Consider the following 16,290-nt stretch of genomic DNA (forward strand, 5'->3'; position numbering starts at 1 on the left):
ATACAAACGACCAACAGACACATGAAAAAATGCTCAGCATCACTCAGCACCAGGGAAACACAAATCAAAACTACAATGAGATCCTACCTCACACTAGTCAGAATGGCTAAATATAACAACCCGAAACAACAAATGTTGGTGAGGATGCAGAGACAGGGGGACCCTCTTACACTGTTGGTGGGAGTACAACTGGTACAGCCACTCTGGAAAACAGTATGGAGGTTCCTCAAAAAGTTAAAAATAGAGCTACCCTATGATCCAGCATTTGCACTGCTAAGTATTTATCCAAAGGAAACAAACATAGTGATTCAAAGGGGCACATACACCCTAATGATTATAGCAGCAATGTCCATAGTACCCAAACTATGGAAAGAACCCAGATGTCCATCAACAGATGAATGGATAAGGAAGAAATATTACACACACACGCACACACTGGAATATTACTCAGCCATTGAAAGAATGAAATATTGCCATTTGTAATGGCATGGGTGGAACTAGAGAGTATACTGCTAAGAGAGGTATGTCAGTCAGAGAAAGAAAAATACCATATGATCCACTCATATGTAGAATTTAAGAAACAAAACAGATGAATGTAGGGAAAGGGAAGTGAAAATAAGAGGCAAACAGAGAGGGAGACAAACCATAAGAGATTCTTAACTATAGGAAATGAACTGAGGGTTGCTAGAGGGGAGGTGGGTAGGAAGATGGGGTAATTGAGGGATGGGCATTAAAGAGGGTACTTGAAGTAATGAACACTGGGTGTTTTATGCAACTGATGAATCAGTGAAATCTACCTCTGAAACTAATAATACAGTATATGTTAATTAAATTCAATTTAAATAAAAATTAAAAAAAGAAAAGGCCTCTTAACTCTACCCAGAGAGTCAGGTGTGTATGCTATAGCCTGTTGGGTTTCTTTAATATCTTGGTCCCTCATGTACCATACTTATATATTTGCTATGTAAATGAAAATTCAAACTGGAAAAGTCAGTACAATTTCAAGAGAAGGACCCTAAAGAAGCACCTTTGTAAAAACTATGTAGTCATCAAGGCTGATTAGCAAATCAAATTTTAAGCCCTGTCAGGAATCAGCTACTTAGCTAATACCTATTAACAAACTATCTGAATTTTTATCCCGGTAAGTTCTGAGACTGAACCCAAGGCTCAGTAATCTTCTCACCACACTGGGCAAGCAGTGATTCATGGGAGAAACAAGCTACCTCATTTATGGTTATTAGAAAATGCAATTGGCTACCTTGGCACAGCCATAGCAGTGTGCCAATGGATGAATGGAGAGAACTCTACTGCAACATAAGTGTTTCTATATCATAACTCAGTAGAATTTTCTAGAATCCTAGTTTCTAGGGCTTAATTAGAATAGTCATCTTGTGAAGAGCTCGTGGCTAGTTATCTGGTAGAGCACCCAATCGAGCATTTACACCTCATGGATGGACAATGAGTTTTGGCATTTTAAGAGATGCAGTCCTACCATCTAGTGCTTTTTTTTTTTTTTTAAGACTCTTCTAGAAAGTATTTTGTGACTGCCCCAAACTCACTTTCTTTGAGCACTTCTAAAATTCTAGGACACTTCTTTGACAACACATGTCTGTCTGCACTACCAAAGCAGGAGCTGCTTGAGAATAGGGATCATTAGTAATGTCTCTATCCCCTCAACCCTGAATATAATATCTGGCACAGAGTAACCCCCTAGTACCTGTGTGAGGAGTGAAACTGCTCTGAACAGCCTGCAACCCACGTAACATGTGTTCCCATCAGAGTGAAGAATGCACTTTTCTTAGAATAACTATATAATCATTGTATTAGTTCTTATTCTTTTCTTTTCTCTAACATTAACAACTGTCTATTGTGTGCCATACAGAGTAAGGTCCTAGGGATACAAAAATCAAATCATTTCAGACTACAGCCTTCAAAACAAGCATTCATTTTCCTCAGGAGACAATTAGAATTAATCATACTTCATGTACCCACTGAACTTAGACAGTACCACAAAGGGGAAGCTTTTTGTTGATTCACTCACTGTCAGTCAGGCTTAATCATGTTCCAGAAAGTATGTTAGTGAATATGACCCAGTCACTCATTTTTTTATTACAACCACTTTCTCCGTAACTCTTCTAACTCTCCAACTCTGCTTTTCTATGGCCAGCAGATTCATATTCTCAACCTCTTCTTCAAATGCACAGCCTCTTTTGATCTTAAAACCTGACTCTCAGGGCGCCTGGGTGGCTCAGTGGGTTAAAGCCTCTGCCTTCGGCTCAGGTCATGATCCCAGGATCCTAGGATGGAGCCCCACATCGGGCTCTCTGCTCCGCAGGGAGCCTGCTTCCTCCTCTCTCTCTGCCTGCCTCTCTGCCTACTTGTGATCTTTGTCTGTCAAATAAATAAAATCTTTAAAAAAAACCTGACTTTCATACTGAGTGTACTAGTTTATGTTCTCAAAATGTGGTTATCATTCAAAATCAAGAACTCAGGAGATCAAGGTACATATTTTCTTTGATCTCTAGTATTCCTTAGACCATTACACTATCATAATCCTTTTTTTTAAGATTTTATTTATTTATTTGACACACACAGAGAGAGATCACAAGCAGGCAGAGAGGCAGGCAGAGAGAGAGGGGTAAGCAGGTCCCTGCCGAGCAGAGAGCCCGGTGTGGGGCTCGATCCCAGGACCCTGAGACCATGACATGTGCCAAAGGCAGAGGATTAACCCACTGAGCCACCCAGGTGCCCCTACACTATCATAGTCTGATGCTAATCTGTGCTTCTGTGAGATTTCTACCATCTGGTAATACCCCTCTTCACTCTTTCTCATAGGTATTGTCGATAGAATACTTCCATCAACCCAAATGTTCCTTTGTGGTGATTCTAGCCCCTCCTTGGCCCCAGGTAACCACTCCTCTGCTTTCTTTCTGTGTGGTTAGATCTTTTTCCCCCTAAAGTTTCATACATATCATACACTATGTACTCATTAGTCTTTGGCTTTCCTCACTCAGCATTCATTCAGGTTCATTCATGTTGCTGCATCTATCTTTAGTTCATTCCTCTTAACTTCAGAGTAGCATTCCACTGCATCAACATAACATAATTTGTTTATCCATTCACCTATTAATGGACATCTGGACTATTTCCGGGGCTCAACTATTATGAATAAAGCTGCTGGGAAGATTTATGTGTAAGTCTTTTTGTGAGTATATGTTTTCATTTTTCTTAGTAAACACCTAGGGATGGAACTTCATGATTATATTATAAGCATGTGTTTAACTACAGGAGACTGTCAGGTTTCTAAAGTGTTTATACCATTTAACATTCCCATTAGATGTATGAGTTTCAGTCAGCATGAACCTTTGACTTATGAAAATTAAATATTAATTGGTACCTTTACACATTTCCCTGACAATGAAAGTCCTTAGAACATTTTATTTCCATTTCAACTTATATATACTACATTATGGTCTAGTCTTTCACTCTAGATATATTGTACGCCCAATAAGCCACTGTTAATATTTTATACATTCCATAGTCATTTAGCCTTCCCCATATATTAATTATTTTCACTTTTAAAATGCTTCTTAGGGGCATCTGGGTGGCTCAGTGGGTTAAGCCTCTGCCTTCGGCTCAGATCATGATCTCAGGGTCCTGGGATCGAGCCCCACATCTGGCTCTCTGCTCCGCAGGGAGCCTGCTTCCCCCCTCTTTCTCTGCCTGCCTCTCTGCCTACTTGTGATCTCTCTCTCTGTGTCAAATAAATAAATAAAATCTTTAAAAAATGCATCTTAAACCTTCCTTCTGGAATAATTTTCCTATTGCTTGAAGAATTTGCTTTAGTGAGGGTTTGATGATAATTTTTAATTTGATGATAAATTTTTAGTTTTTTTTTTTTCTGAAACGGTCTTTATTGTTTCTGTTGAAGTCAAGGTAGTCTATTTATTGTTACTTTAAACAATGCACTTTTTTCTTAGTCTACTTTAAAGACTTTACTTTTCTTTTTTTCTTTTTTGGTTGTTTCCAAAAGCTTCACTATAATGTGTCTCTCTTTGTCTTTTAATTTATTCTACTTGGGCTCATGGAGCTTTTTGTAATTGTGCCTTTCTGTCCTTTATCAGGCTTGGAGAGGATTCAGCAACTGTCTCTCAAAATTTGCTTCTATATCATTCTTTCACTTTTTTTCTTCTAGGATTCTAATTACTTCTATATTAGACCTTTTCAATAAATCATATATTGTTTCCCTCTCTTCAGCATTTTACACATTTTAGTCTTTCTAGGCCTCATTCTATTTTCTTTCAGTTCATGGGTTTTCCTTTCAATTGTATCTAAACCACTGAGTTTTTAATGTATATTTTTAACTTTTAGAATTTCCAGTGTGTTTGCTCTCTCATGCTCTCTTTTTCTCTACACACACTGTCTATATGATAGAATTATCATGTTAGTTTTACCTACTTAAACATGTTCATCATAGCTATTTGAAAGTTTGATAACCCAAATATCTGGAGTTTAGTAGGTCAGTATTTTTTAATTGGTTTATAAATTACATACAATAAAATAAAATAGTTTGGTTGTACATTTCAAATTGCTTAGGCAAGGGGCACCTGCGTGGCTCAGTCATTAAGTGTCTGCCTTCAGCTCAGGGCATGAGCCCAGAGTCCTGGGATTGAGCCCCACATCGGGATCCCTGCTCTTCAGGAAGCCTGCTTCTCCCTCTCCCATTCCCCCTGCTTGTGTTCCCTCTCTCACTCTCTCTCTCTGTCAAATAAATAAAATCTTTTAAAAAACACAAATAAATAAAATCTTTTTAAAAAATACAAAAAATAAACAAACAAAAAAGAAACAAATTACTTGGGCAAATGTACACAGTTGTATAACTACTAACCCAGTGAAGATATAGAATATTTACCAATATGTACCCTTATACCCATTTTCAGTCAATCCATCACCCCAGAGGAAAGCACTACTTTGGTTTCTAACACTGTAGCTTAGTTTTATCTGTTTTAGAATTTCATATAAATGAAATCATGTATTATGTACTATTTTGTGTCTGGCTTCTTAGTTCAACATAATTTACTCATTTATTTATTATGTTATATTAGTCACCATTAGTTTTTGATGTTGTGTTCCCTGATTCATTATTTGTGTATAACACCCAGTGATCCATGCAATATGTGCCCCCTCCTTAATACCCATCACTGGGGGGCACCTGAGTGGCTCAGTGGGCTGGGCCTCTGCCTTTAGCTTGGGTCATGATCTCTGGGTCCTGGGATCAAGTCCCATATCAGGCTCTCTGCTCAGTGGGGAGCCTGCTTCCCCCCAATCCCCGCCTGCCTCTCTGCCTACTTGTGATCTCTTTCTGTCAAATAAATAAATAAAATACTAAAAAAAATACCCATCACCGGGTTAACCCATCCCCCAACCCTCCTCCCCTCTAAAACCCTCAGTTTGTTTCTTGGAGTCCATAGTCTCTCATGACATTAATTTTGAGATTCACTATTATGTGAATCAATTGTTGTCAATGCACTGTATGAATATCTGTATGAATATGGCACAATATAAACACCCATTCACTGGTTGATAAACATCTGGATATTTTCCAATTTGGGATTTTATGAATAAAGATATTATGACCATTCTTATAAGCTTTTATATATGCATAAACCTTTTATATGTATTTTCATTTCACTTGAGTATGAAATGAAATACCTACATTTTCGGGTAAATGTATTAACTCTATAAGACATAGCTAAACTGTTTTTCCTAAGTGGTTGTACCATTTTAAATCCTCACCAGCAGTGTGTGAGAATTCCAATTGTTCCTCAACCTCACAAATATTTGGAATTGTGAGTCTTTTTAATTTTAGCCACTCTAGTATTAATAAAGTGATGTCTCCATGTAGTTTTAGTTTGTATTTTCTTGATATAAAATAATGCTAAATATCTTTTCATGTTCTTACAGGACATTTACATATATTCTCCGCAGAATGTTCATGTATTTTTCCAATTTTTAAAATAAGATTCTTTACATTCTTATCATTGAATTTAAATATCTCTTTATATTTTTCAAATAGATGCTTTGTCAATCTGTACATATATAAAATATAGTCTTTCAGTCTATGCCTTGCCTTTTCAGTCTCTTAATGTTATTCTTTGATGACTGGTAATTTTTAATTTTGATTGAGTATTATTTATCCTTCATTCTTATTTTTTATATACTAAAGAAGTTCTATCTTCCAAAGATTATAGACATTGTCTTATATTTAGCATGACATTTTTAGCTTCTATATCTAAGCCTATGATCGATCTCAAATTAATTCTCTGCAATGCCATCTCTGTCATAAATCAAATTTTCATACATGTAGGTCTAGTTTTATTTTTCTTATAGTGTTTATTTTTCTTTCCTTTATGCCTATAACACACACTCTTAATTTCTATAATTTTCAATTATTTTTGACATCTTGTGGTGCATGTCTCTTCACTTTGTTCTATTTTTAAAAGTTTTATTTATTTATTTTTATTTATTCAACTTAATTAATTAATTAATTTTTTATTTTATTATTTATTTATTTTAGAGAGGGAGAGAGCACACAAGTGAGGGGAGGGGAGAGGGAGAAAATCTCCAGCAGACTCCCTGTTGAGTGTGGAGCCCAGCATGGGGCTTGATCTCATGACCCTGAGATCATGACCTGAGCCAAAATCAAGAGTCAGACTCTTAACCAACTGAGCCACCCAGGCACCCCAACTTTGTTCTTATTTAGGAGCCTACAGGCTATTCTTGGCTCTTTGTTCTTTTATAAAAAAGTCTTTAACCACTTTTTAAATTAACATTTTATGTTGGAGGTTCTTATTTCAATGCAGCTAGTATAACTATGGACTCTAAACTCATGTGAGGCCTAGTTTAAATTAAAAAATAAATTCTTGGGGCTCCTGGGTGGCTCAGTGGGTTAAAGCCTCTGCTCAGGTCATGATCTCAGGGTCCTGAGATCAAGCCCCGCATCCAGCTCTCTGCTTTCTGGGAGCCTGCGTCCCCCTCTCTCTCTGCCTGCCTCTCTGCCTACTTGTGATCTCTACCTGTCAAATAAATAAAAATCTTTAAAAAAATAAATTCTTAAGTTCAAATAAAAGAAATAAATTTTACACAGAGCCCAGGCCAAAACATACATTATTCCTTATTGTTTCCTTGCCCTGATTAGTGTACTTATCTGGTGATCTTTCTAATGCATAATCTTTCAATGGTATTGGATTTATGGGATGAATCTTTGTATTCATTTCCTATAGTTTATGTAAAAAATTACCATAAATTTAGTGACTTAAAACAACACAAATATTTTTTCTTACACTTTTGAAGGCCAGAAATCTGGCAGTTTTATGGGCCACTTCCTTCTCTTTCAAAGCTAACAGCATAGCATCTTCAAATCTCTCCAGCTTCCTTCATCACACTGCCTTTTGCTCTGTAATCAAATATCTTTCTGCTTCCCTCTTATAAGGATATTTGTGATTATATTTAGGGCCCAACCAGATAATCTGGGATAATCTCTCCATCTCAAAATCCTTAATTTAATGCACATTTGCAATGTCCCTTTTGCCATATAGGGTAACATTCACAGGTTCCAGAGATTAGGACATGGATATATTTGGGGGACTTAATATATTATTTAGTCTAAGACAGCCTTAGTTCTTTCTAATCCTAAACTTCGTTTAGGCTTAAAGTCTTTCTTGTGTAACTTCAAAACTCAAAATCTTATTTACCAAAACTAGTAGTCCATCTTCCCGCTATAACAATATCAGTTCATGTAATTAACAGTCCAATTTTTAGTTCTCTCTTCCATTTGGGTTCCTGAATATTTCGTTTAATTTAATTTTTTATCAGCTCAAATATTTAAAAAGAATGTTTTCTATGTTTTATCTAGCTTTTCTTGAATTTTGTAATGGAAGACTTTTCAGAGTATATAGTTTGTTAAATTTCTAAAAATTGTTGACTCCTATATAGATTTTGTCCCCTCCGCTTCACTAGAACCATTCATGATCACTAACAACCAAGCATATCACCATACTCAACAATTTCTATCTGCATCTTACCTAAAAACACAGAATTTACACCAGATGATTATTCCCTGCTTCTTGAAACATTCTCCTCTTGACTTCCATGATATCATACCTTCTAGGCTTTTTTTTTTTTCTTTTTTCCCCTCTTTACAGGTTACTCTTGGTCTTTCTCTACTGTGGTCTCTTCTACCTGACCTAAAATGCTGCTATTTTCTAAAACACCATTTACTATTTAACTACACAGTATAGCTTCAGGATATTGATAGGAAATATTGGCCTTCTATGGGGGTACTCAGCATATCCATGTGTATTCTTCACAGACACTACTGTCATAGAAGCAGTTTAGTAGACTAAAAAAATGTTATGGATATTTGTCTCCTAAATTTTTTTACAGTGCAGAAAACAGGCAGAAAATGTTCTATATGTTTTAAGTCTCCCAGGGAAAAATGCTAATGATGTACAAATCTTTTTAGACACCAGTAACTTTCTATTAATGAAAATTTCCCTGATTGTAGGTACTATTGAAAAATCCTTCAAACTTTGTGTAGCCTTTAATGATAATTTGTACTTTCAAAAAAAGTTAAAGGAGAAACAGCAGTGTCAGGTAAGTATACGAAAAATGGAACATAAAAAAGCACTAAAAAAAAGCACCTAATTCACTTCTCTGTTGTCAACTTAGCTTCCCACTTGTCACTTTCTCTAGCTCTGCCCACTAATTTCCTCTTTTTAACTGAAGGCTCAGTCCCTCCCCAGTTCCTAAAGCAAACCTGACTGAGATAGGAAGCATTTTAGTAATCTTACTAATTCCAACACTCTTCTATTCCCACTTTTTTGTTTAAGAATTCAGTTCTTGAAACACCAGGATCTGATGATTCAATTACTAATGCTGGGCCCAGGCATTGCTCCCATTCACTTTCCTTATCCCTACTCCATCATAAGACTCTGCCATTGCCTTCATCTGCACATTCTCCGTAAAACAACACTCACCAAAGACCGTACGGGCAGGTACAGACTCTCTGTTGAGCCAGAAAGACACTTGAGACAGAATGACAGTCATGATACATGGCAAGTAGGTCTGGATCACAAAGTAGCCAATTTTTCGCTTGAGATGGAAGTGGGTTGTCATGACGACATATTCTCCTGGAGAAAGAGTAAAATTAGGAAATATATAGCTGAGTTAACATTGTTAATTCAAGGTGGGCCCCAATTCAATTCACCAAGATGTTTAACTTTATATTCAAAATAAGCCATTCCAGCACCTCCCAAGTTCACATAACCATATCTCTTTAATAATCAAGAAGTAGTGCATTTTTATGCAAAAAATATATACTAACACTGTGCCAACACAGCTTGCTCAGAGCAATTTTGACAGATTCATTCAAATAAATCAGTGTCTTAAATAATAATAAGTAACAGTCTCTTCTACAGCATTTGCATGTGATTGGCACTCTTCTAGCACTTTAACATTTCACATCTTAAATACTTAATGTTTATAACAATGTTATAAGGTGTATATTATGGTCCAATAAACTGAGGCAAAGAGAGATTGAGCAATTATACAAGGTTACCCAGCTACTAAGCAGTAGAGCCTGAATTTGAGGCCATATGGGTTAGTTCCACAGCTTGTGCTTTTTAACCATAATGCTCTGCTATTTGAATGGACTTAGAGTTAGAACCGAAAGTTCATATAGCAGAATGTGGGCTGGCCTATATCACTCCACTCCAAAGTAGGAGTGAACTCTTACTGAGCTCTTACTTTATGCCAAACAACTTTGAGTGTTTTGTCTCTGTCCTTCCTCTCTCCCTCTCTCTTTTTCTCAAATAAAAAAATAAATAAATAAAAGAAATATATAAAAAAGAACTATCTTCTGCCTAGGCTTCTTACTTGTTGTAGCTTGAATTGTGTCTCCCAAAAAGATATGGTGAAGTTTTAACCCTGAGTACTTCAGAATGTGACCTTCTTTAGAAAAAAGGTTGTTGCAGGTATAATTAGTTAAGATGAAGTCATACTGGAGTAGGATGGTCCTTAATCCACTATGACTGATGTTTGTATAAAAAGAAGACAAATACACACAGGAAGATATATGATCATGAGGAATATTTGGTATATAAAATATATAATAAATATTACTCATAAATTAATTATATTTTGTAGATCTAAGAGACAAAGCAAGTGGACTATTCAAAAACTTAACAAAGCAAGCATTCATTTTAAACTAATGAATATATTTTCTTCAATCTTCTTTTCTAGCCTTCTCTCTTTCAGTATCTGTCTTCCTATCTCATTTCCAAAGAAGCAAAGAGCATGCCTAAAATGAGAAGCTGGTGAAATAGTCCATCCCTGGCTCTGGTATTCCTTTACAAATATATGGATTCGCAACTATTTATAGACAATAATACTTTTGTCAAAATCCCAGAACCAGGGAACAAAACTAAAGCACCCTCTTCGAACACAAAATCCAAGAAAAGTCACATTAGAAAGGTAAGAGAAGTGGCTTCAATTCACCACCTACTTCCCTCCCCTAAGCCAGCCCAATGTAGCACCTAGAGGTTTCTGCTGGGTCTATGGTTTCTCTAGGAGGAAAAGAAGAACTTAAGGCAGATATCTGTTTTCCCACAGCATTCCAGAACATTCTCCCAGAATCCACTTCTGCCTTGCCTCATGAGGAATACTGGGGGAATCAACAGTCTAGACCATTTGATGTCAATTAGGAACAAAGAAGGGGGAGTGGTGAAACTTCCAGCCACCTGTGCTTGGATCTTGGTGGTGATACCATGTCCTTGCTAGCAAATTTGCCTGATCAGAGTTTAGCCAGCAGTCTGTCCCCACCTGTACAGGAAACCCAACCTCTCAAAGCAGCCTGAAGCTCTGGCAAACAGATGAGTACAGGCAGAGGTACTTCCCAACATCAGAGTTTGGACCAATAGCACAACTCCAGCAGAGACCTTACCCAATGGTGGTAGTCTAGACAAAAGGATCATACCCCTTGGTTTCCTGGTGCTCTCATCCACCAAAATGGTGACCTCCGCAGGTCTAAGACACCCTGGCTGTGTTGCCTGGGGGTCATGATGATCCCCAGCTACCAAAATGGAGATCTCCACAGGTCAAAACCCCTGGATGCACTGCTGACAGGGAGATGGGGGTTGTGGCACTCCAACCACCAAAATGGTGACTTCCATGAGTTGAAACAGGCCCATTGTAATACCTGGGGATCCCTACCTCCAAGCAGTAGAGCATGCCACAGTTAACCTGTGTTTCAAAACAGTGTGGTACCCGACTGCTGCAAATAGTTCATCCCCCATGCAACAGAGGCTCCCTGTGGCCCTGCTGAACAGTGGAGCATGGACCACCGAAGCATGAATAGAAAACCTAGACAGATCAGTATGGTGCAAGGAGATATAATCAGTAATTAGCATCTCCCAAAAAAGAAAAGCTGAGGACAAAATGGCTTCATGGGTAACCAAACATTTAAAGAAGCATAAATGACAGTCCTCCTTAAACTCTTCCAAAAAATTGAAAAGGAGAAATTCTTCCAAACTCATTTTAGAAGGCTAACATTGTCCTGACATCAAAACCAGATAAAGACTTAGAATTAAAGAAAATTACAGGTTAACTCTTAAACAATGCTGGGGTTAGTGGCACCAAAGCCCCATACAATGGAAAATCTGCCTATAACTTCTGAATCCCCCAAAACTTAACTACTAATAACCTACTGTTGACAAGAAGCCTTACCAATAACAGTGAATTAACACATATTTTGTATAAGTATCATATACTGTATTCTTACAATGAAGTTAGGAAAAGAAAATATTATTAAGAAAATCGTAAGGAAGAGAAAATATACTTATAGTACTGTATTTATTAATAGTGTAAGTTTACCTCATCTATTTATAAGACAAACCATCTTTTAATGTATACATCAATATTGTCATATAATATAAAACACTATAAATTCTATACACATTACTGACACTAGACATCAGAAATGAAAATATGAGAAATTAATATTTATTTACAAGTATTACAATTCATACATTAATATCAAAGAAGCAGCAATATGATTGCTTTATTGTAGCCTATTATAATCAATTTAATTGCTTCATGGTGGCTTAGCCCATACACTGATGAATGAATTGTCACAAAATTTTTTATGGCATACAATATTATAGTCATATTCATAATATGGTATTGGAAACATTGTTACTTAAAAAAAAAAAACACTTGCCTGTGACGATAGGCTAATATGCATTGCCTCTAATAAGAGAGAATTACTGTATGGTAATATAATTCTTTGAAAGCAAAGTTATAAAACAGAAAACTAATACATTATTCATTTTATATTAAATATCACTGACTTTATGCCTATGTAAGGATCAGCTATCCACTTCCATACAAGTCTTACACATTATGTTCTTCATAATGAATATTTAGATGATGATGATGACACAAAAATGTCTCATACAATTCTTGCTGTACAGTTATTAGATATTCACATAAGGATACAAACATGCAGCAGATAGTAAGTTTATTAACTGTATGCCATGATGATTATTTACTATTCATTAAGTGGAATTGAATCATCATAAAGGTCTTCATCCTCCTTGTCTTCTGGTAGAGTAGGTGGAAGAGGAGAAAGAGGAATTGGTTTTGCTGTCTCAGGGGTGGCAGAGATAGAGGTAGTGGAGGAGATGGAAGGGGAGGTAGGACAGGCAGGCATACTCAGCATAATTTCACAGAAATACATTGTAATGTCTGTCTGACTTGTTTACTCATTTCTCTAAAACTATATGGTTTCTATATAGTACTCATCCTTCTTCCATCATTTGCTTTAGTTTCAGTGCCCATATCTTAGAAGGGTCAATGTCATTAAAAATGTAAAAAGCAGTCTTGAATAATTGGAATCCTTCTTCCATATTGTCTAATGCCAACTTGTTTTCTGTCACTACTTCTCCATCTTCTTCCTCATTGTCTGGCACTGGTTCAGAAGCACTCATCTCCAACAAGTTGTCTTCTGTTAATTCCTCTGATGTGGTGTCTATTAGCTCTTGAATTCTCCAAGATCGATGTCTTGAAACCCTCCATTCCCACTTTTTTGCCATATCACAATCTCTTTAATTATTTCTTTGATTCTACATAAATCATGTGAAGTCATGAACAACATCTGGACACAGTTTTCTCCAACAGGAATTTATTGTTTCAGACTTGATGGATTTCACGGCTTGTTCTGTAACAATAATGGCATCTTCTGTTATAATTCTTGTTATAATTCTTCCAGATTTTCATGCTATTCTCTATATTGGGGTTTTCCTACATAAGGTTGATGATATTTTACATAGAGTACCATGTATAATGAAACTTAAAGGTCCTTGTGACCTCCTGATGCAGAGGCTGAATTAGTGGTGCTGTGTTTAGGAGCAAGTAGACCACTTCAGTACTGCTGGTGTTGAACTTATGGGTTTCTGGGTTGTCAGGTGTGTTACCTAATATCAAAAGAACTTTAAAAGGCAGTCCCTTACTGACTTCAGGGAAAAGGAGTGATGGAATCAATCCAGAAAAAGTGTTTGCATTGTCCAGGCCTTCTTGTTGTACAACAAAAAGACTGGCAGCTGGTATTTATCTTTTCCCTTCAAGGTTGGAGGGTTAACAGCTTTATATGTAAGGGCAATCCTGATCATAAACCTGACTAAACTTACACAAAACAGTAGAATAAGTCTGTCCCTCCCTTCCTTAAGTCCTGGTATTCACTTTTATTCCTTACTAGTAAATGTCTTGTGGCATTTTTCCCAGTATAGGGCATTTTCATTGCATTAGAAACCTATTCAGACAAATAATCTTTTTTCCTTAATGAATTTTTAATGGTGTCTTGGAACTCATCTGTTGCCTCATGTTTGGCAAAAGCTGTTTTTCCTGTTATTTTGACATTTTTAAAACCAAAACTTTTTCTAAAATTATCAAACCATCCTTTGCTGGCATTAAGTTCCCCAACTTTAGATCCTTCACCTTCCTTTTACTTTAAATTGTCATATAATGACTTAACTTTTTCTTGAATTAGAGTCTACAGATATGCCTTTCTCATAGCACTCCTGTACCTACATAAAAGCTGCATTTTCAATGAGAAAAAGGTATTTCACAAAAAGCACAAGGTTTTTGTACCTGCAGATGTGGTTGCAGTGATAACTTCATGAATTTCCTTTTCTTTTTTTATAGTGGTCCCTATGCTGGATTTATTTACCTTGAAATGGTGGGAGACTTTAGCTGTAGATCTCAATCTATAGTACATATCAAGCAATTAAACTTTTTCTTGTAATATCATGGCTTTTCTCTGCCTCTTGGGAACAATCCAAGAATCACTAGTAGTACTTTGTATGGTTTCCATAGTGTTATTCAAGTTTCATGGTATTGCACTAAACATGATGAAAAATATGCAAGAACCATGAGAGATTACCTTTCACTGTGATACACAATTTAGTGGAGAGATGAACTGCTCAGAGGGAGATGATTAGCATCACATAGTGTTTTAAGTGGATACTCACAACACTTGATCTCACTACAATAGCAACAGGAGGTGGCTATAAAATTCTTAAAGTATGAACTGTGGTTAAGTTTATTCAGTTATGATTTAACACTGCATCTTTACATTTGTTTACATATTTCTCAACTGTGAATGGTGCCACGGGCTATCTGGATATATGTGCATAACTTTTGATAAATTTTAACTTTTTATAATAGATTTGTATATATTTTATGGTAGAGAATAATAAAATAGACTAGTATCTGCATATATTTTATGCATTAATGACATGTCAAGCTTATCCTAATTTTTAAAAAATATTTCTAGACTATGTGGTTCATCAGTGAGTTTCCTTAAATTGTTACAAATCTCCAAACATTTTTCCAATATATTTATTGAAAATATCCACATATAAGTAGAATCATGTAGTTCAAACTTCCGTTGTTCAAGGGCAAGCTGTACAGGCCAATATCCCTGAAGAATACAGGCACAGAAATTCTCAACAAATACTGACAAGTCAAATTCAACAGCTCTTTAAAAGAATCAAATACCATGATCAAGTGGGATTTATCCCTGGGACACAAGAATGGTTCAACATTCCCAGTTCAAAAAATGTGATGTATCATATTAATAGAATGAAAGAAAAAAAATCAAATGATCATTTCAATAGATGCCGAAAAAAATATTTAACAAAATTCAACATTCATTCATGATAGGAACTCTTAACAAACTGGGTATAGAAGAAATATACCTCAACGTAAAAGAAGTCCATATATGACAAACTTACAACTAACATTGTACTCAATGGTGGGTTGAAAGCTTTTCCTCTAAAATCAGGAAGAAGACATAAGTATCCACACTCACCACTCCTTTTCAACATAACACTGAAAGTCCTTGCTGGATCAGTCAGGTAAGAAAAATAAATAAAAGGCATCAGAATTGGAAGGGAAGAAGTAAAATTGTCTCTATTTGCAGACAACATAATTTTATATATAAAATCCTAAAGACTACACACACACACAAAAAACAAGACAAAACCCTGTTACAACTAATCAACAAATTCAGTAAAATTGCAGGATACATAAAAATTAGTAGTGTTTATTTTTTAATTTATTTTTTATTTTTTAAAGATTTCATTTATTTATTTGAGAGACAGAGAGTGAACAAACAAGAGAGAGAGAGAGCACAAGCAGGGGGAGGTGCAGAGGGAAAGAGAGAAGCAGACGCTTTAGTGAGCAGGGAGCCCAACAAGGGGCTCCAATCCCAGGAATCCAGGATCATGATCTGAGCCAAAGGCAGACACTTAACTGACTGAACCACCCAGGCTACCCCAGTAGTGTTTCTATATACTAAGAACAAACTACCTGACAAAGAAATTAAGAAAACAATTCTATTTAAAATAGTATAAAAAATAAAATACTTAGGAAACAATTTAACTAAGGAGACAAAATATCTGTATACTGAAAACTAAAATACACTGATGAAACAAACTGAAGAAGACAAAAATAAAAGATATCCTGTGTTCATAAATTAGAAGAATTGATAATGCAAAAATGTCCATATTACTCAAAAGGATATACAGTCAATGCAATACCCTATCAAAATTCCAATAGCATTTTTCACAGAAATAGGGAAAGCACCCCAAGAATGCATATTGAAGTATGAAAGACTCTGAAATCCAAAGCAGTTTTAAGAAAGATAAACAAAGCAGAGATATCACACTTCCT

The 16,290-nt window shown here is 36.0% G+C and overlaps 1 protein-coding gene across 1 annotated transcript in view; it reads right to left on the minus strand.

Moving 5' to 3' along the window:
* GABRA3 (gamma-aminobutyric acid type A receptor subunit alpha3) overlaps nucleotides 1-16,290 on the minus strand; it is a gene marked incomplete at both ends in the record, with an annotated part of 353,799 nt that overhangs the window by 43,182 nt on the left and 294,327 nt on the right. The window contains one exon of the mRNA XM_080795411.1: nucleotides 9,039-9,191. Coding sequence (XP_080651537.1) covers nucleotides 9,039-9,191 — 153 coding nt within the window. The remainder of the gene's footprint in view (nucleotides 1-9,038; nucleotides 9,192-16,290) is intronic.

This window comes from Martes martes (assembly GCF_963455335.1).
Source record: "Martes martes genome assembly, chromosome: X".
Lineage (NCBI taxonomy): Eukaryota > Metazoa > Chordata > Mammalia > Carnivora > Mustelidae > Martes > Martes martes.